This window comes from Hydra viridissima, unplaced genomic scaffold (genome assembly GCF_058129835.1).
Source record: "Hydra viridissima isolate aposymbiotic clone 2 unplaced genomic scaffold, HvirCarnegie_v1 scaffold_16, whole genome shotgun sequence".
NCBI lineage: Eukaryota > Metazoa > Cnidaria > Hydrozoa > Anthoathecata > Hydridae > Hydra > Hydra viridissima.
Window position 1 is genome coordinate 2,111,484 of NW_028324315.1, and position 22,597 is coordinate 2,134,080.

Genomic DNA, 22,597 nt, shown 5'->3' on the forward strand with positions numbered 1-22,597 from the left:
TATTCTTATTAAAAAGATCTAAAGGATCAAGTGCGAGGACTGAAAATGTTTCGGAGCATTTAATTTTTCGGCTATTTTTGCTTTTTTTGAAAAACTAGATATATTCAATCCCATTCCAAAATTCGTCTTTTTTCCAATCATTCTCCCTGACAATAGATAAATCCAACGTTTCTCAGAACGTAGCTATCAATGCCATTCATTTCTTCCAAGAATTGTTTCCCACGTGCGTTATTGCAAGTTGATGTATCCAAGGTTTGTTCCATTCTTTTAATGTAAAATCTTCATTCAACCTTAACCTAGTTTTATACCAGGACCAGAAAAATTCTGTACAGGTAAATGCGTCACAAAGGGTTACCTAATAGCAATAGAGTTCAACATTGATCCAACTTCTGCCTTCGGATAAGAAACTTATTTCACATATTAAATTTTTGTAGTATAACATACTTTACATTTTTCTCGTTTCATATTACGACCATTTTTAGAAAGGGTGCGCTGTAATTTAAAGTAAGCATATCTTCATCATCAGTTAATGCAGTGTAAATAACAAGTTTTCTAAAATAGATAATATTATTAAAATACTTCATGTAATAACAAAAGTTAAATGGTAGATGCTTTTGAAATTGTTTTTGTACAATCCTTTTCTGGACTTGACTGACCAATAGATTTTATGAAATTAGCGTATAAGATAAAAGTTATTCTAACCATCTTATTACAATTTTTAAAGTACATTCTTGTACATTTTTTTGGTCATCTCTATTTTAACAACTTAATTTGTATTACAATACTCTCTATGTTTATTTAACGATTTTTGTGAATGCATTGGGTTTAATTATATAAGACAAAAAAACTGTTTACAGTTCTTTTTTCATTACTTAAGCTGATTATAACTTACTCAAATCAGTAAATAGACAATAGTGATCATCCTTCGAGCTCTTAGCGCCATTTGTTTCATCTGAGATGAGAAATAGATTTCCCCATTGTTCAACATTTCATTTTTTACTTACTCTAAGAACTCATTCGCTTCTTTCATGATCAGATACGAATATACTTTGATTTTGTTTTCAATCTTGTCAATAGTTTTAAAATTTACAGAATACTCAACCCTTAACAAATTTATTTCATTCTCATGGCTTCTAAAACTGGTATTAGTTGGTTCATTATTATAACCTTTAGGATATTTTGCTCTCAATGTAGACCGAAGGCAGCATTTATCATCCTCATCTCTCTTTAAAAGCCAATATTTTAGGAAGTGGAAGTTTAATTATCTTTTTTATTTTTCTATTTTAATGGTAATTATCTTTTAATGGTTTGTAATTACGTGTGAATTTTTAGAGATAGTGTTGATTTTAATGATTCACCACTACAATTTTTTGTTAAAGTTTGAAAAATTTGCATAAACACGATCAGTATCATACAAGTCATTTAAATCTGTAGCTTTTCAATTTAGTTCAATTTGAGAATGAAATTTAGCATCTTTTTAACAAATATGTTAAACAGTTCATCTGCAATTTTTATTATCCATTTTTAGAACCATCTTCACTTAAATCGACTTAGACATAGCTTTTGCAATCTTTTAAAAGATTAACTCTGCATTTTAATCGCCAATTTAAAAAAGGTAATAAAAGTTTAATCAAAGCCGAAGAAAGTTAACGCGGGTTTGTTTCTGCAGGTTTATTTATGCAGATTTATCTTTTCAGAATACAAATGAAATAAAAGTTTGGTGTAATTATAAAATAGCTAAACGAATTTATCAGCTGCTAAAACGCGGCGTAGAAATTTCTCTTGATGTTGCGTACCTCTTGTTTACTCGAACTATTTAAGGAGGTGGTTGATTGTGGATATTTGAGTGCACATAGCTTCTTTGAGTTGGATAACCATTTATGTTCTCGGTAGGCTAAAAAGAAGTTGTTTGAATGTTTTGAAATGAAAATAGGATTTCTCCTATTCATAAAAAAATTATTAAAAAAACCCTGTTGACTTAAAAAACAAAATTCACTTTTTCAGGTTGTTTCAACAATCTATCAATCAGATAACTTGGAAAAGTAATCTTTGTTGGATGGTATATTAGAAAAAACAATCCTTGAATGATTTATTCCATTGGTTTAAACTGCTTTAAGTACTAAACTTGATAACAAAGTGTGAGAAAAACAAACCTTTTAGAGGCTGACAGCAGCAGATCCAAGGATACTGGAAGATATAGCTAAAATTGATGAAAAGATGAGAAATATCAAAATTGCGACGTGCCCAGATTGATCCGAACTTATTGCCAAACATTGAGTGCCTGAGCATAAATATTATTTAAATATTAACATGATATTTATGAACTTTACCTATTTTCATAGAGAAAAAGTGACAAATTTAAAGTTTAATATGCACAAAGTAGATACAAAACGACACATCATGCAATAGTAACATTTATTTATTCTAGAATTACCTATTAATTATGAATTAATTAATTGATAACTAATATACTATTTAATATATTATTAATTAGTTAATATAATCAATTATAAATTATAATTAATTAATTATAAAAAATTATTAGTTAATTATTAGTGCTACAATTAAAACATTAGAAATGAGTAGTTTTATAGATTTACGCTGTTGTAGATTATTCTCACAAACCAGCCCCCAAATATAGGCCCCCATTATGTTTTCAGTATAAGACCCTTGGTAGCGGAGTTCAAAATTCAATATATCCTGGTTAAAGCGCTCGCCTCGCTCCTCCGAATATATCCCCATATTCTCCTTAAACTTATCAAGATGAGCGTCAATGAGATATCCTGCAACCCATCTTGCCGTTGATCGTCACCAAAGCCTCAACAAACTTCATATAGTTTTCTAACATTGTTTTTTCCCAAGAAGCAATGAGCTGCAACAAAGCTGCCAAATGGTGCTCTCTCCTTCCTTGTAAGTTTTTGGGAAAACTCCTTACACTCTATGACCTTTTTTTACTTGTTGACCAATAAAGACTTTAACTTTTTTTATTTGTTGAGCAATAAAGGCTTTAACTTTTTCTTAGGGAAAGCTTAGGGAAAAAGTATTGGAGATACTTCAAAGCCGGAGATTTTTTATCAAGAACATAAGGTCCTGTTTTAAGTGGAGTGAAGGAAACAGTACTTTAATGGGGTTTAGGAATGGCTCCCATTTGAAGTTATTACTCCCCAAACTAAACTTTATCTGTTGTGGCCAGTCCCGCTTGAAGAAGTGTGCCTCTGTATCCCTGATGTCCTAAAAACAAAGATAAAAAAAGCAGATTACTTGGTAAAGTTGTCTTGGAGACCCATTAGCAAAGTAACTAACTTGAAGTCTCCAATATCCTCCCAACTGTACTCTTCATATTTCAAGGCATTTAAAAAGATCTTAACACTCTTGTATTCCTCTTTCAGTTAGATAGAGTGTGTGAGATGAAGAGATAAATAGTTACTCCATTTATGAAGCAGCACTGCTTTGAGGCTTCTGTATGACCTGTCATTAAAGAGCCGCCACTCATTACGGTTGAGGGTTATTCGAATTGCATCTAACAGATAGGTCACATAGTGGCAAACGCAAAGCTCATCTTGACGAGTGAAAGAGCTTGAAAAACGCTGGTGAAGCCTTCTCTGGCTTGATATATGCATACTTTTATCTTAAAAATTAAAAAGCTCGCCATTCAACTTTGTAATACCAAGACATTAATGACTTGATCGGAGGATCAAGTCATTAATGTCGTTTTGGTTGGGTAAGTATGGGTTTCTTTACTAAGTTTCGTTTCTGAAATCTGAGTCAGCATTCTTCTGAATATGAATTTTTTTTTCCCGTTAGTTATAGCAATAATCGACATTTTTATTAAATTAACACAGGGCAACAAAATTTTATGAAAGCCATAGTTGTGTACAATTTTCATCAGTTCTATTTAAAATTGAGGTGGTGAATACAAATTTGAAGCCCTTTTCTGTGTAATTTCAAGCGTTTGCACGTAGTTCGCTGTAAAGTACATTTAAAAGTAAAATTATTCACCCTCTAGATGGAATGTTTGCATTAATTTTAAGAGAGTTGAAATCAATGCATCAGTATATTTACTCTATATATTAAGATTATTGTTAAAACCTTTCTTTTTTTTTTTTTTTTTTTAAATGAACTTAAAGTACCAACCTTTTTACCTTGTTTCTTCAATAAAACCTTCCCAGCTAACACAAAACGTTCAAGTACGTTTAAAGAACGTTAGGATCGTTATTAGAACGTTCTTAGAACGTGCCTGACCGTTTCTAACGTTCTACGAACGTTTCTTGAACGTTTTGTGTTAGCTGGGTTCACAGCAATAATAATATTAAATGACATTTAACATGCGCCTAAATAAGCAATAAATAATTGCTATCGCTTCAGTTTTTTCTGAAGACAAGTTTGAAGTAATATACATTCACTTAACTATTGCACATTATGAATATTTTGGTGTTAAGCAACCTAATTTGAAGTTAAAATTTCATGTTTCTAAAAATTATCCACATATTGGAAAAAAAATTTAATTTCGGGATCCTAAACCTGAAAAATTGATTAAATGGTTTTTTTATCTTGAATTTTTGCAAATTAAATTGAAAGTATGTGAACCATCAACCAAAAAATTTCATACTTTCTTTGGACGCACTTTAGTTACCTGTTTAGTTGCATTACCTGTTTTAGGAGCTTTCATGTGAAAAACCAATTCGCATCCATCTTCGTGGTGAACAATAGCTACTTTTTGTGCAAAATGAATAACAATACAAATTGCAACAAATCCACTTGCATAATGCTCCACAAATATTTTCAATAAAACTTAATAAAGATGGTTGATAAAGAAAATCACTAAACTTAAAATCTGGTTACAAAAAAATTGAAACAATTATTTAAGAGAACATTTGAAATATAACATCAACTTTTAGCCTTCACACAAATGTTTGAAACACAGCTTCTTGCTCATGAAATTAGGGTAAGGTTGCTAATATTGTACCGATGCCTATATTGTACTTTTAACATAACTCGTTATTTTTACAACCCACAAGAAATTTTTTAATTTATTTTTTATCTTTGCTGAATGAAATTAAGTAGTCAACTGTTTTTTTTTGTCATCCAACTGTATTAAGGCCAGAGTAAGCTCTTGTTGGTTTGTTATTGGAAATTTCTTATTTTAGGTTTTTATGGCTAAGCGTATTTCACTAAAAAAAGCAGAAGATATGATTTGTTCAGTGTATTTATGTTAAAGCATAATTTATCTAAATTCAAAATAAATACCTAGAATTTAAAATATCTTATTTTTAGTTGTCAAACTTTTTAACTAACTGAATGTCAGATTAGTTGCGTAAATTGTACCTCAAGGCATATCCTTAATTGTACCGACGCAACCATTCTGACCGCTAAAAATGCGTGTAAAGTTTAAAAATCCTTTTGAGATTCCAATTAGAGAAATATCCATACTTACAAAACGAACTTCACCACTTAAACAAAAAAATAAAAATTTCAGTATTACTCTTGTATTGACAAGCAGTCCTTAAAAAGATGCACTCTCTAGTTCAGTTTTACCAATATGTCAAGGCTGGTGTCATGTTGATTGTGCAGGTGTTAATCAAAAACAGACACAATATATCTGAAACTTTTTCCAAAAATAATGTTTTTATGTATTTTATTTTACAATATTTAGTGTGGTTGTTTTTAAAACAGATATAGTATATATTGTTTTACATTATTTAGTATAACTATCTTTAATATCTACCTTCCTCCATTATTTTAATCTTAGCTTACCCATTGGTAAAATATTTCCAATTGCTGATTTTATAAAAACCATTCCTTTTAATCAGTTCTTTAAATCCCTTAAATCTAAAATCATAAAATATGTGCAAAGCTGTAAAGTAATTGAAATCAAGAAGGTGGTACAATATTGGATAGCAATGGTACAATTTAGGATCTAGTTTCCTTAATTGTACACTTAGCGCTATTTTTTTAGTTTGATTTTTCGAGACTTAACGCTTTTTAAATTTTGAGCTTTTTAAACATGTTTACAACAAACAGTCCCTAAATTATGAAATCCAATTGAAAATCCAGGTTTCTACTCAGTAGATTGCCTACATTTTTTAATTTTGTCTTAGGGGGTACAATATTGGCAACCTTACCTAAGTGAATATATAAAAACATATTATATACAAAACTTTTTTTTTTAAAATTTATAATACTTCTAAAATTTTTATTTACAATATTCAATATTTTAGAAAAACTACTTCATTAAGTAACAAATGAGAGTAAAAGTAATCAGCAAACTGTTAAAACAATCAATAGAACAATAGAAGTCGGTATAATGTTGATCCTATTAAGAACTTTTTTCAGTCTTCAAGTAATCAAGTCAAATTCAAGTAATCAAGTCAAATTCAAGTACATTTCATCTGACGAGAAGCAACTCTGTAGAATATACAAGCAGAAACATTGTTAAAAGCCTTGAAAAACGCAGTCAGAATCACTAATGGTGAAAAATGTTTTACAAAATCTAAACGTGGTGATTCTAAAATTAGTTTCTAGATCTTTATTTCAAGAATAAGTTTTGATTAAAACTGCTCAGCAAAATATTTTTGTGTTTTAAAAGCAGTTTTGGTATTCGAAACAATTTTCGGTTTTAGAAACGAAAATAAAAGCCAATACTTGACTGTAAAATTTCAGAGCAATTGGAAAACGTTCGGCTTATTCATTCGGATGAATCAAACAATGAAATCATTAAAGAAAGGTTTATAAAAATTATTTATTCGTTAGTATAAAGTTCACTTTTATGTGATTTTCCAATTTTGAAACAACTCGTCATTTAGAGTGATGCAATTTTCATGATAATTGAAATCAGATGTCAATAGTGTTATTTTTAATGAAAAAGGACCCTATAAAAATGTATCATTATAAAAAAGATCAGCAAACCATCAGTTCAGTTGAAGAAATTGATTCCCTTCGAATTCAGCAATCAAAAGATGGATGATATAACAGAACTCATGACTCTTAGTCATCAGTTCTGTTATAGTCCTGGAAGCTGCAAGGTCGCAAACTATAAATTTCCCAAAAATGAGATTAAAAGATGATGCTTTAAAAGCATATATAGATTTCTCCCGTTTCCTAGGATTTAAATTTTTGTGTGAATTTCTTACTCATGTAGAACAACTGAAATAAGTGAAAAGAAGTTTGGACGCTGAATACAAGAAATCGTTTAGCAATGAAAGTTTCATTTGCGTTGATCATATCATCCAACTCTAAATAACATCAAATAAAAGTTTTAGATACAACACCAATAGATAGAAAGCTATCTTTTTTTTTCAAAAGAAATTTTCAGGAAATTAAATCAATGATTCCACTAATACAAACTGATCATCAAACTTTTATAATATCCTGTTTGGCGTAACTTAATTTTACAGCTTTGCGAGTTTTATGATGAAAAAATAAAATGTTTAAATATGTTTAAAAAAAGGTTTTATACAATCAAGCTTTTATTTTATGAACTTCCCAAATTACACTGTACACATTTTTCAGTGCTTTTTTTTTTATTTATATAAATTCCAGATAAGTTTTTGTTTAAAAAATAATCAATACTAAATGTCTAGGACTGTTTTAGTAGCTGCCAACAAAGCTTCTGCTATTACCTCACCAGACTTGTTTGGCTTGACAAGTGGTTCTAAAGTATCCTTCACTCTATTAAGAGGAAGAACACCATCGTAAACCATAGGACCAATCGTTTCTCCAATATGTTTACAGAAATGTGGGGCATCAACAATCCAGTATGGGGCATTCTTCACAATTGCTGCAAGTCTGCATTTTAAATTCAAAATAAATGCATTCATACAATTTTACAAAGTACACAAATATATAAGAACGCCTTAACGATTTGAATATTCACCAGACGTCTTACCCATGACATAGCTGATCAACAGTTATCACACTTTCACCTATCATGTCATGAAGCAAACCACCAACAGACTTCCTCTCTTCCGATTTCTTTTTCAATACTATTGCAATCGCCTCTTCAACAAATATGCAATGCAGGTATGGACACTTAAGTTCTTTCAAACAAGCTATTGCCTCCTATAAAAGGATATTTTAAACTCAGACAAAATATACAAAACTAGATAAAATAAATAATATAACATATATAAACAAAGATGTGAAAGTTTTAAAATAAGAGAAGATTCAAACCTGTAGTGAAAAATTCATTTTGGCTACGTAAAAGCAACTTACAGTTTTGTCATTTATACTTAAATATTGATTTATTATAGATTTCGTCTTTTTTCTCATCTCTTCTTCTGTTACTGAAGAAGATTGATCAATAGATTTCGTCTTTTTTCTCATCTCTTCTTCTGTTACTGAAGAGCATTGATCAATAGATTTCGTCTTTTTTCTCATCTCTTCTTCTGTTACTGAAGAGCATTGATCAATAGATTTCGTCTTTTTTCTCATCTCTTCTTCTGTTACTGCAGAGCATTGATCAATAGATTTCGTCTTTTTTCTCATCTCTTCTTCTGTTACTGAAGAAGATTGATCAATAGATTTCGTCTTTTTTCTCATCTCTTCTTCTGTTACTGAAGAGCATTGATCAATAGATTTCGTCTTTTTTCTCATCTCTTCTTCTGTTACTGAAGAGCATTGATCAATAGATTTCGTCTTTTTTCTCATCTCTTCTTCTGTTACTGAAGAGCATTGATCAATAGGAATGTCTACATATTTGTTAGGAACATGAAAACCAGAACGCCAACTTTCATCATGAAGATTTGGAGATTGACTATATTTAGTGGTCAGATCTTGAGCAGCACAAATAATGACATTGCGATTATCACAAACATGTTTAGCACTTGAATTTCGTGAAGTATTAGACTTACGACTTCTATTTGTAAAAGGATTCTATTGAACTATTATTGATAAATTTAACATAAATGGAATAGAAAAATATAAAACCTACTCTAGTTTGCTATCAATTCTAGTTTGTCGAGTTCGGTTTTGCTGATCAGGTATCACAGATGTGAACGCACCACTGCTACTTCGACTATTTCCACCACAAGTTCCTATTGACCATGAGTTTTTAAAACCAACTGAACCAAGAGAAGTATTTTTAAAAGACTCATTTTTCTAAAAATTATAAACATATCACATATCCAAAAAAAAAACGAAAATTTTTGCTTACAACCTTGATTTATCTTAAACAATGATGATATATCTTTAATTTCAATTTTAAACTTAGTAACATCAATATGATAATGATTAATATAATAATAAACATACTTCTCTATGAGCTTCGTTCTTTTCAACCTGTTGCCTTATTTTTTCCATTTCTTTCTCTTCATATCTTCTCATCATCTCATTATCATTTCTTTTTCTGTGTATTTGATCAATAGTTTTTAGATCTTTGCCGTTTCTATTTGGTATCCAATTACAACTGCGAAGATCAAATACATCGTTTATTGCTAACTTAGTTCTTGCTGATATCTTCTTACGACTTATAATTTGGCTCATTTCAGTAAAATATTGGTCAACCTGAAGCAGATAAGAAAACATTTTTACATGAACTGTGTTAAAAACTTGCAAAAATGTCTAAAACAAAAATAACATGAGCCACACCTTTGATTTTGGATGATCTAAATCTTTTCCAACAGTTGCAAGAAGTTTGCACAAACATTCCAATTGATTTTCTGCAGACACTAACTTTTCGCATTCAAGAAGCCTACTAATGCAGCTATGTATGACTGTTTCCGAAATCATCTGAATAGGGGAACCAACTTTTAGAATACATTAGTTGTATTTATTATGTTTAAGTATAAATTGTTTAATATGAAGCAAATATTTTTGTTCATTTCTTTAAGATTAACTTGTTCAAAACTTTTACACACTGTTTTAAGATGTAAATTTTAAAAGAATTTAAAGTTGGCAAATTTTGAAAAGATTGACAACAATCTGACCTTCTTTATTCTATTTAGTTACTAAAGAAGATCAGATTTTTTTTCAATTTTTTTCAAATACAATTAATTTTGAAAAATGTTCAGAATATACAAAATGGTTGTATTATGCTGCAAATAGCAAAAAATATAAAAACATATAAAAATAGAACAGCTAAACTAACTTTTAGCTTGAACAACTCTGCAATAAAAAGTATGCATCCTAGCCTTCGTTTTCTATTTATTGGTTCTTGGTGGTCTAACTCATCTTTTGGCATTTTTGACTCAGTTTCCTTAAAAAAAAAAAAAAAAAAAAAAAAAAAGAAAGAAATTTATAATATATGGCTATATACAGTTAAAAGTTCATTTAGTTAACCTTTAAAAAATTAACATTTAAAATGTGTTATTTGAAATTTTTAATGTTTTTTTTTAAAAAAAACTTCCATTAAGGGGTATTCCATGAGAAAGTGGGACAGGCATGTAACCCACCATCTCAGATTTTCTTCATACTTTGTGAAAATGATCACCAACATCACATAGATTACCTTGTAAAATTTCAGCACTGTAATCAAAATGGTTTTTGAGATATCGTTATTTCAAAATCACCTATTTTGGAGGATTTTTTTCATTTGGCGGCCATCTTGATTTTCGTGTTGTTTTTGTTTTGCATGTTATTGTAAAACTATACATGTGATCATACTGAAATTTTGCACCTTAATAGTTTTGATGATGAGGAATTAGAATATAATGTTTATTTTATATAAAAGCAATGGGAACAAAGTAAAAATAAGAATTGTATTTCACCTATAGTCTATCTGGGAAAATTTAATTGACCAAGAAAAGAGGTCTGTTAACCAAGGTAACCCTTTTTTTTTTTGTCTTTTTTTTTTTTCTGTTATCAAAATACATGTTTTAAAGAATGCTTTTGTAAAAAATTGAGATGTGGGTTTTTTGTGGATTTGTTATAAAAATATAGGAAAATTATGTGAAAAAATGATTGAAAGTATTGTGGGTATGTGTTGGTTATTCCTTTTTCTTAATCAAATCAGAAAACTTATACAAAAGAAAAGTTGGTAAAATTTATTTCACCTATTCCTATTAAAACTATATTCACCTATTTTTATTCAAATCATCAAATGTTTGCTTCCTTTTAGATACTACTGACATACTTAGTCAGTTAGTTTTTTACTAAATCAAATAAAATAATGAACATTTAAACTGAAAGACTTAGGATTAGTCAAATCATTAGTCATCTGACTAGCTGTTGTTTTTTTCCCATAGTTAATTGTTAAATTACAAATAAGCCTTTCAATAAAAATTACAAAACATATTCAATCTATAAAAAGGTTAATGATAATGAGATTGTGTATCAGTCAGTGTTATTTTGTGTTTATTTATAGTTTACTAATAAAAAGTAGTATCTAAAATGAGCAAGGACTTATGTACAGTTGGTATTTTATCAAATGATCAATGCCATAAAATGGTATACACTAAATCAACTGGATTGACAGATATTTCAAGTTATTCAGAGAGAGATAGAAATTTATTATTATGGCGATCTGGGTTATCAATATTGAATGTTAATGTTAAAATCTGTTTTCATCATGAACAACTTTTACTTAACAGATTTGCTAATTCCCAAAAGATTAGCTTTGACCCATTTAAAAGGCATAAAACCAATATAAAAGGTAAAATCATTTGTTTTTAACTAATTATGCAACTACTTTTTACAAAGAGTACATACAGTGGTGGCCAAAAGTCTTGGAACAACATATTTTATGTTATGATAAATTTTTATACTAAAAATAATAAACGATAACAGTAAAATAAATAAAAAAATAAATAAGTTCTAAGTATTTTTTTAAACAACATTCTCTTTAAAAATATACCTCAAACCTTCAAAATTTATACTTTAGATCAAAAATAAATTTTTTTTGGTCGTTAAATGTTTTGTTCCAAGACTTTTGGCCACCACTGTACACTATGCTTTTAAATAGTTTAACAATTTTTCAGTTTCTTTTTCTCAGTTCCTAAATCATACTGCTTACTTTTGTAGACCATTTTTACTCTTATAGGTGGTTTTAGAGAAATCAATATTCAACTGGCAAAAGATATGTGTTCAATTGGTGTGGTAACAACACCTGGTTTTAAAATGTGTCCTTCCTGTCGAAAAGAAGTGGTACAAAAAATAGATGATTGGTCTGCATTACAGGATCACAATGGTGAAGATGACTCTCTGGAACAAAATTTTTTTAACGAGGAGATTGAAGTTTCACAAGAAAAAGAACTTATAAACAACAGTTTTGATATTTTAGATGTATCACCAGTAAAACTTCATGGGATCCCACAACATGCAAAGATTTCCCTAGGCAAAAGAAAATTAATGCAAGCTAATGAAGTCATGTCAAAAAAGCTATCAGTGAAGTTACTGAAGTGCCCAATGTTGAATATCAGAAGAAAGCCGATGATCTAAATAAGTTGATATTTTCAATGCAAGAAAAACTAAAAACTGCAAACAGAAGGGAAAAGATTCAGGTTTTGACTTTGATTCCTGATTCATGGCCTTTAAATAAAGCAGCTGAAGTATTTATAACATCAAAGTCAACAATAACTAAAGCAAGGAAACTTAAAGCTGAAAAGGGCATATTAGAACTTCCAGAAAAAACTAATATTGTTAGAATTAACCCAGATGTCATAGGTAAAGTGGAAAGCTTTTACTGCAATGATCAGTTCAGTCGGCAATTGCCAGGTAAAAAGGATTTTGTAAGTATATCCAAAAATAAACATGTATCAAAACGATTTCTTCTTTGCAATATTAAAGAATTATATGCTGAATTTAAAATACAAAACCCTAAGCCCAAAATAGGATTTTCCAAATTTGCTCAGTTGAAGCCAAAATGGTGTATCTATGCTGGGCAAAAAGGAAACCATGCTGTATGCGTCTGTACAATACACCAGAACCTAAAGCTTATGCTTAGTGCAGTTAAACTGGAGAAAAGTTACCATAAGTTTATTGAGAACATTGTTTGTAGTAGAGAGTCAAGAGAATGCATGGTCCATCGATGCAATAGTTGCCCTGGAATTCAGAATATTATCAATTATGTAACCTCAAAGTTATTACAAAATGAAAGACAACTTGAAGAGAATGATGAAGTTTATGAAGATAAAATAATTGAGTATAAACAGTGGACAACAACAGATAGAGCAGAGCTTTTAAGTTACACATCTACAGTTGGTGAATTCATAGAAGGTCTTTGTGAGAAGCTTGATATTATAACATCCCACTCTTATATTGCAAAAGCACAAGGTAAATACTTAAATAAATTAAAGTCATCGATACCCCCAAATGAAATTATTGTTTTGGTTGATTTTGCAGAAAACTTTAAACTTGTCATACAAGACGAAATCCAGAGTTACCACTGGAACCAACAACAATGCACACTACACCCTGTAGTTATTTATACAAAACAAGATAAGGGTGCTACTGAAAGTCAACCAACATCTTTATGTATTATATCTGATGACTTAGCACATGATGTTGGATTTGTTTATTGTGTTATGAAAAGAACAGTCACATTTGTACAAGAAATGTTCCCCAATACAAAAAAAATCCACTATTTTTCTGATGGTTGTGCTGGCCAGTACAAAAATTGCAAGCATTTCCTAAATTTATGTTATCATGCTAAAGATTTTGGGATGCAATGTGAATTGAATTTCTTTGCGACATCACATGGAAAGTCACCATGTGATGGCATTGGTGGGACAGTTAAAAGACTTGTTTCCAATGCAAGTTTTCAACTTCCAACTGGCTTACAAATTCAGAATGCTGAAGAAATGTTCAATTTTTCTAAAGACAACGTATCTGGCATCTACTATATTTTTTTAAAGGCTGAAGATATTTGCTCAGTTTGTAAATCTTTGACTCCCTGATTCAATAATGCAAAGACTTTACCTGGTACAAGAAGTTTCCATCAATTTATTCCACAGGATGTAACAAGCATATGTGTCAAAAGAGTCTCTGAGCAGGAGGAATTCAATTTAATATTCAACCTAACAGGTTCAATACAATATCTCCAAGAAACTAGAGCAGGAAAATATTATATCTGCAAATACGATATGCTTAAGTGGGTCGGTTTGGTATTAGAAGTTGATGAAAACAATGAAGATGCCCTTGTAAAATTCATGCATCCTTATTTACCCAACACTTTTTTCAATTGGCCTAGCAGAGATGGTTGTTGTTGGGTACCTAAACCTCATATCCTAATTATGCTAAAAACACTTTCATTTTCAACAACAGGCCACAGATACCAGATAGACACAGAAGATTTGCCTAAGGTCCATTCCTTAATTTTACTCAGCCATAGTAGTAGTAGACTAATGATAATGAATAAGATTCAAGAATTTCTAAAGAAGTATTTATCTAACAACCAAACGTAATTTATTACTCAAATCTGTTTGATTGTTTATAAAAAAACTCAAAAAACCCACCTCTTATTTTTTCAACAAAAGACTCATTAAAATATGTATTTAAAAAAAAAGTAAAAAAAATTGATAAAATTATAATGCTACCTTGCTTCCCAGGCCACCTTCTTGGTCAATTAAATTTTCCCAGATAGACTATAGGTGAAATACAATTCTTATTTTTACTTTGTTCCCATTGCTTTTATATAAAATAAACATTATATTCTAATTCCTCATCATCAAAACTATTAAGGTGCAAAATTTCAGTATGATCACATGTATAGTTTTACAATAACATGCAAAACAAAAACAACACGAAAATCAAGATGGCCGCCAAATGAAAAAAATCCTCCAAAATAGGTGATTTTGAAATAACGATATCTCAAAAACCATTTTGATTACAGTGCTGAAATTTTACAAGGTAATCTATGTGATGTTGGTGATCATTTTCACAAAGTATGAAGAAAATCTGAGATGGTGGGTTACATGCCTGTCCCACTTTCTCATGGAATACCCCTTAAGAACTTTAGCTTATAGTTATTTTTTATTTATCATTTTTGTTAACTTAACCCGACACCGCATATTGTATATTTAAAGAAACAAACAGAATTTGACTTAATTTCATAGTGTTTATTTAAATTAATATGCATATGTTTAGTTATACCGTAAAATATACTAATAAACCCGCGGTTTAAAACACATCAATTGTTTTTTTGTTCCTAAGAAATGTCTTTATTATCAATTTCAATTTTTTTTTTAAACCATTAAGAAAAAAATGTATGCGGTGTCGGGTTAAAATACTATAAAATGTAGGTATTGGCTTTTGATTTTTTTGTTAAAAAGTCATTTGTGATAAATTAAGTAAAAAAGAATTTATATCTTAAAGCTTTATATACAAAGCTTTGAGATTCTATAAAAAAAGTTAATGATACCTCGCTTACCTTCTCCTATTTGTTTATAAAAAAGTTACTTTCTTACTTAGTTACTTGCTTACTTTCTCCTATTTTATTTAAATCCTTAAAGAAATTGCGTAATAGTGCTTCTCGATTACATCTCTTAAAGATATTTTTATAAGATAATAGATTTATGTATGAAAATAAATTTGTAATACGAAAAACTTAGCTGTTTAAACGCATGAAAATTTTTATTTTGTTAATCTTCTGAGTTTGTGATGTGTTTTAAGAGGCAGGCAGTTTTTTATTTTCATTAATTGTTAACTGAGAAATCAAATGCTAAAGGTCAATATAATGAGAACCAATGAAAACTTTGACCAAGTTTTCTTTTTAAAAGCTATCACGTAATATGTTTCAAATGTGACTTTATCAATAATTGTGAATGGGACTACCTTATTCCAAAATACTTTGTATGCTTATGACTTTCAGAGTTTTTTTTTTTTTTTTTTGAAAAAGATGTCCAAAATTATCAGGAAAAGAATTAGACTTTAAAATCAGTATACATGATAATGTAACATCAATATTTTCACAAGTTGGGGAGGGAAGAATGAAAATCAAAATGCACAGAATAAGTCTGTCTGGTATTTTCAAAATTTTTCATCTTGGCTTTTCAACCTAGGATGACATTGTATACTGCCTACTTTTTTGTTTGGAGAGCATTTTTCTTACCATTCTTAAAAATTGGTCTTCTAGCTATTTTTTTGTTAAGAGCTAAGCCCATTCTTTTTCGAACCTCTCACTAACTTGCTTTGCTTACTACCTTTAGATTTCTGCCTTTTTATCTTTTAGATCTTATTAACGTTTAGATCCTTTAGATCTTTTTTCGTTCAAATCTTTTTTTCAAAATGCATAAAAACTAATCAGCATTATCAGTCTTAAATAGCTTTTTATTGAAAGTAAAATTTAAAAAAAAATAAAATTAATTTACAAACAAGCAATCATTTAGTGTTGGTTTGAGAAAAAATAAAAAAGAAACAGAAATCAATTCAAAACTAAAGCACCTAATTTTAAGTTAAACTTTGAGACATAATTTCAAGAACGCACTTTCTAACAAACATTTACCTACCGTATCAAATGTTTTACTTTTATCTTCTTCCGATATGTTTTTTTCAAACTCATCTTGACACAAGTTTATAAGAATTCTTTTAAATGCTGCTGTGCCATTTATATCGGGTGGCTTAAAGTGGAACAGAAAAAAGAAAAATAACTGCACTTGCTCTCAAATAAAACCATATAATTTTTATCAATTGGTTTATGCATCCTTTATAAGCAACAAATACACAACAAATGTTGAAAAAGTACGGATTGAAAAGTAAATGAATAATTTCAAAATACATATAAGTTAAATGTTTAAAATTATAATACAAAAAAATATAAGAATGTTATTAAATATCAAACATTTGTCGAACAAATTTTATTTTTAATCATTTTAAAAGATTTATCAAACTGAAATTTTACAGGTATTGCCTGAATAGTTTTATAATATTTTATAAATAAATTTAAATGCTTAAAATATAAAAAAATAATTAACTTGTTTAAATATAAGAGAAGTAAAACAAGTCACAACTAAATTTGAAAAAACCCGCCATTATTTTTAAAAACCAATAAATTTAAAAAACAAATTTCTACCAAGTTTTGATGCTTTAGCAGAACTTACAAACTATGGGCGCAATGTTATTTAAATACTAAATAATAAAAATTTCCAAACTCAAAGTTTCAAGAATTTTTTAGATTACAAGTTGCATGAACTTACCTCTAACTTATCAGTTAATCGATGACATAAATTAGCATATGCCTCAGTATATAAAGGTTCTCTTACAGCTTCCTCAAATATAAGACCAACAGCTATTTCCAACTTTTCTTTAGTATCCATCTTTAATTTTTTCATTTTTTTAAGAAGTCTAATAAAATTTTTAACTGTCAGTTTGTTCAATATTCTTCTTACACTTCTAGTGAATTCCTAAACAATTAAAGAAAAAACTATTTTAGTGATTTAATAAGTATAAAGTGATTTAATAAGTATGAAGTGATTTAATAAGTATAAAGTGATTTAATAAGTATGAAGTGATTTAATAAGTATGAAGTGATTTAATAAGTATAAAGTGATTTAATAAGTATGAAGTGATTTAATAAGTATGAAGTGATTTAATAAGTATAAAGTGATTTAATAAGTATGAAGTGATTTAATAAGTATAAAGTGAAATAAAAAGTTCCTAAAATTATTTACTACTTAATGTTTATTTAATACCACTGACAAGTGTTTTTGAACAAATTTAAATGTATACATATATTTCTTTTTCTTCTTCAGGTAAAGTTTTAAGCCGTTCAGCAGGTCTGACCCATGGATTTTCAGATTTAGGTAAATCTATTTTTTCAAAGTTAGGTATAAAAATAATCTTTTTCTTCTGTCCACAGCTCGCAGATCCAGAAACTGTTTCTGATGTTACTCTTCTATCTCTATCACTTTTACTTCCACCTCCTGATGAACAACTTTCAGTGGTTTGCTTCATATAACCAGGTATATAATCATTTTCAGTCAATCTCTGTCTAGGAAGGCGAACTTTATTAGGAGCATGTGCTTCATTTAGTATGTTAATCATCCAAGATACCTAAAAGTACATATTAGAAAAAATAGGATTTTGAAGTAAGAAGTAGCAATTACATAGATATTTTTCAATATAGATTGTCATGAATATCCAAAAAAAAAAAGATGCTAATAAAACTAAATGGTAAACCTTGGAAATAAAATTAAAGGGGATACTTGGACATAATAGGGGGTAATTAAGGAAAAGCCATCAAAAAAACTGACAAAATTTTTTTTTACATTTTTTGCCATGAAAAAGTAACATTTTTTTGCCATGAAAAAATAACGTTTTTTGCCATATACATTACATGAGTAATATACCCACTTGTGGCAATCACTACGACAAATCCAACTTTAAACACTAGTTGAGTAATTTTCTTAACGGTATAGACAGAGAGTGTCTTTGTCTAACTTTTTCATCATTTTCCTCTGATTTGATTTAGAAGTGTTTTGTGCATCTGCTTCAGCATTTTCTTTTTTTAATGCAAAATTATTTTGAGCTTTCCAGCTTTTTTAATGCAGTTCACACACTTTTACTCAGAGGGTTTAATAGCATGATTTATTGGAGAGGAGGTCAGGAATGCATTTTTACTCTCTGCATTGATAGTCACTTTTTAAATTCCTGCTATGGCACAGAGATAATAAACCTTAGAGATAATGTGATGTGATTTTGGCATTTGTCATTGGGGGAAGCTTTTAAGTAGGCTGAGCCAAAAATATATCTATTTGAAATTAATTGACCATAGGCCCAGGATTAGTTATCAAACATTTCCTGATATGGTAATCATAGTAAGTGCAAAGTGGCTTTATTAAGGTCAATGAGGAGGCATTCACAGAACAATTACACCATTCTCTGTCGAAATGGTAATCAATTAAATATTTTTAGTGAGAGATTTATGTCCATCTAAAATAAGTTGAGCTGAAGAGCTTGTTTTGGCACCAGAATACTGAATCATTTTTTTAGCCAAAAGAAGAACAATTCTTTTTGCATTCACCCGCATGTGTGACATTCAGCCCAGACACTGGTAGCACTCCATCACTTAATTATGGCTTCATTTGTTTAAGAAGATCAACACAGGCAGCATGTACCTCCCATTTTTGAAGAGGAAATAACTTCTGTCACAAGTTGACTCCTATCAGCTAAAGTAAGAAAACCAACTTCCCCCTTTCCTTAGGTTAAAACATTTTTTGAGAGATACTTTGGAATTGAAGTAATACATGTTTTGTCATAATTCCAAATATTTTCAACATATAGCTTGTATATATCCACCAACTCCTTTTAGTAGCGGCTGATGTAGCCTAAGGTTTACTAAGTGATTAATATTTGAAATGTGTCTCTCCATGAAACCTTTATACCAGTTATAACTGGCAACCCCAAAGTTGCTATTAAAACTGTTTCTAATTGTTTCTAACTGCCAGTCCATATACTAACTTTCTGAGTTTAAATGAGCTGACCCTAAAAAATATCTTCTCCATCAGCTGAATGTTCATAACAAGTTTGTTTTCTTCCTCTCTGTTGAATACTGCTTTGAAAACACATTGAGCTAAAATAAAAAGTACTCATTTAACCACTTCAAACTTAATAAGAATATATTCTACACACTAATTTTTTTTTTTTTTTTTGTCTATTATACATGTAAGTTGACAATCAATAATAATATCACTTATTTTCAAGTAAAGTTTGTGTTACACTTTATAATTTAGCTTTTTTTTAATACTACTTATCAAGGAGAGAATTGCTTATTGCATGGCACTTTCACTCCATGCATGTCTATTTGATGTTTGTTTAAAAGTTCTAATTTTTTATATTTTGATTTTTTGTAATAATTGTGATTAGATTTAAAAAGTGTCTGGCTGACGTTATGTTTGCACTCTTTCTAATAGTTAACATGTTTTCTATAAACCACAAAGTTTTCAGAATAAATTCTAACTATTAATATCCAATTAATCATTATAAAAGAATGTGTTTATACACACATATATACAAGCATATATATATATATATATATATATATGAACTTGTAATATCATGATGACTATATTTCTGTTTCAGTTATAAATTTTTCACTTCTTTTTCTCAGCTTTTACAATTTATATAGGTTTTCCAAATCCATTGTGTACAATGAATTATGTACAATGAATTATACAATGAATATATGACACACGCACAACGCTCCCTCTGACGCGAACAATGATGCAATTATTTACGCTAATTACAACGCCCTTTGATCTCTATATCACAAAATCCGCATACTTATTCGGAAACTTCCTCTTTTCCTTCCTCTTTATGACCTTGCTAATTTCCTGCAGATGCATATTCATTACCAGAACCTTCATTACGTTGAGGACGACGACGGCATCTACAACATCCTCCTCTTCCCGACCAAGTCCTCTGAAGTCTTGTCTTTTTGGTTGTTCATTGAGCTCTAAAGGAGCTTCTTTATCTTCTGGATCATTTTCTTTATCTCATTTAGTAGCTCCAGATTTACCTTGACGGTATCCTCTATTTCCACGATAACCCCCTCGGGTACCTCTCCTTCGGTAATCTTGGTCTTTTATCGGGTGCATATTTACTACCCTGCACAGGTTCACCATTAGGTGACCTTTTGCACCTTAAACAACATCAAACTCAACTGTCTCACCATCACCAACACTACGCAAGTACTTGTTTGGATTGTTACTTATGATAGCTGGTTGATGAGCAAAAACGTCATTTTTTGTGTCATTACAATGGATGAACCCATAGCCATTGCGGACATTGAACCACTTAACAGTGCCAGAAATTTGTTTGGCGATGATTTTTACAGGTAACTTAAAATCCAAACCATATTTGAATTCTGCTACGAAGTCTTTATCAATCAGCTTTTGAATAGTAGGCGAGGATACTTCATTCGTTTTTTCTTGAGAGATTGCAGTAGCACCGATAGTTAGTTGTTCCATATTGAAGTTTATGGTTTCGCCGTCTCTCCCAACTTGGACACCTCCAAGCAGTCGTATTGCGTCCATACCAAGTAGCATTTGATATTCGGGAACAATGTCGGCAACCAGGCATTCCAAATCGATGATGGTATTGTTTATAGAAAGATCAACAACAACCTGGTGTTTTACTTCAATTGACTTTCCATTCATCGTAACAACCCTTTCTCTTGGGTGTTTGACATTTTTTGCGTTTACAATATCCCGACTTAAAATTGATTTGGAGCATCCAGTATCCAACAATGCTTTTACTTTTCTTCCATTTACATATACGCAGAGAGTTACCGGTTTTAAATTTTTTGGGAAGCCGCTCGCACAAAGACGGGTGGCTTCCCTTCCATGTTTTTTAAGTTCGTACACTTTTTATAGCAGTCCAGGGCCAGGTGATTGTCCATTCCACACACAAAGCACCTCTTCTTCTCAATTTCTTCGCTGCAGTTTCGACTGATATGTCCATCCTCGCCGCAACGGTAGCACGTTATGGTCTTTTTTCCGTTTCCTTGAGGAACCTTTCTTGGACCAATGACAACAGGATTCACGCGACTAACAAAACACGATTCTTTACAACGTAAGATTACCAAACTTCTTGCTTTTTCAGCGATCTGGTGCAGCGACATTGTTGATATTGAGCATGCAGTTTGGAGCTGTTTTCTTGCTTCGTCAGGTAATCTGAGAATAAATGCGCACCTTATCCGCTCTTCGCTTACGTGAGATGATATTAGCTTGCTCAGCCTTGTTAATTCTGCGAAATATGCGTTAACGGACTCGTATTCTTTAAGCGGCGATTTACGAACTCTTCATATGCTGTTAGCGGAGAAGCGGAGAAGCAGAGAAGGCAGAAGTCAGTGCATTCTTCACTTCATTGTAGTTTTCTTTTATCTCATCACTGAGACTTGATAAACGGCAAACGCCACGCCAGAAAGAAATAAGGGGAGCACCACATGCAGCTCGTCAACTTTTTGAAGTTTTGCTACCAGTTCCAATTTCTGCATCCATTCTGAAAATTCACCCGAACCATCGTACTGCGAAATCAAATCCGCGAACTTTATCACGATACTCATTGCCGAAATAGCTTGTAATATCAAGATGACTATAATTCTGTGCCAGTTATGTTTTTCACTGCTCTTTCTCAGCTTTTACAATTTATATAAGTTTTCCAAATTCATTGTGTACAATGAATTATGTACAATGAATTATACAATTAATATATGACGCACGCACAACGCTCCTTCTGACGCGACACAATGATGTAATTACTTACGCTAATTACAGAACTCAAAACATATATGTAAGATAGATAGTATATAGACCAAAAATATTTTCAGTATTAAAGTTTATTTTACTTAACTTTTAACTATCAAAGTTCATTTAAAGACATGTTAATAAAACTTTTTAACATTAAAAACATTATTTTAACCCTCGTTTTTTCATAAATTTGATTATCTGAATAGAAATTTGTTGTCTGATTTTTATGGCAAGCTGCAGATCCTTTGCGAAGTAATATAAATTTCATTTATAAATCATTTACGTAGTTAGCAAATATTTGTTTGCCACAGTGGGACGATTTTTCGCTTTTTCTGTCAAAATTGTTTTAACGGGTTTTTTTTATTAGAATTTTTATAGATTAAAAACAAAAAGCATAATAAATTATGATCAAGCGCCTACCTTGTATTTTTGTTTTAAAAAAAAAAGATATTAAAAAGTTAAGAATTGGTTTTTTCTTC

At 30.2% G+C, this 22,597-nt stretch overlaps 1 protein-coding gene and 2 pseudogenes across 1 annotated transcript; 1 reads left to right on the top strand and 2 right to left on the bottom strand.

Annotated features, from left to right (window-relative positions):
* Positions 1–7,448: 7,448 nt before the first annotated feature.
* LOC149877297 (uncharacterized) lies at positions 7,449–19,443 on the bottom strand. The gene is made up of 11 exons (XM_090073781.1): positions 18,223–19,443; positions 17,599–17,922; positions 17,067–17,273; positions 16,380–16,490; positions 10,085–10,192; positions 9,586–9,726; positions 9,250–9,501; positions 8,930–9,096; positions 8,212–8,854; positions 7,886–8,058; positions 7,449–7,785 (listed from the first exon to the last, which is right to left on the bottom strand). Exons 2-11 carry the CDS (start codon positions 17,911–17,913, stop codon positions 7,569–7,571), a joined length of 2,334 nt encoding a protein of 777 aa, XP_089929907.1. The 5' UTR covers positions 17,914–17,922; positions 18,223–19,443; the 3' UTR covers positions 7,449–7,568.
* Positions 11,325–14,336, top strand: LOC145183180 (uncharacterized; annotated as a pseudogene).
* Positions 19,444–20,193: 750 nt separating the features above from the next.
* LOC149877298 (uncharacterized) lies at positions 20,194–21,026 on the bottom strand (annotated as a pseudogene).
* Between the last annotated feature and the right edge of the window lie 1,571 nt (positions 21,027–22,597).

Coding starts and splice junctions, on each gene's coding strand:
- LOC149877297 (XM_090073781.1), bottom strand. CDS start 17,913: ATGATTAACATACTAAATGAAGCACATGCTCCTAATAAAGTTCGCCTT. Junction 10,193..16,379: donor AAAGTAAAACATTTGATACG/GTAGGTAAATGT, acceptor TTTTTTTTTAAG/GAAACTGAGTCAAAAATGCC. Junction 8,855..8,929: donor AGAATTGATAGCAAACTAGA/GTAGGTTTTATA, acceptor TTTTACAAATAG/AAGTCGTAAGTCTAATACTT.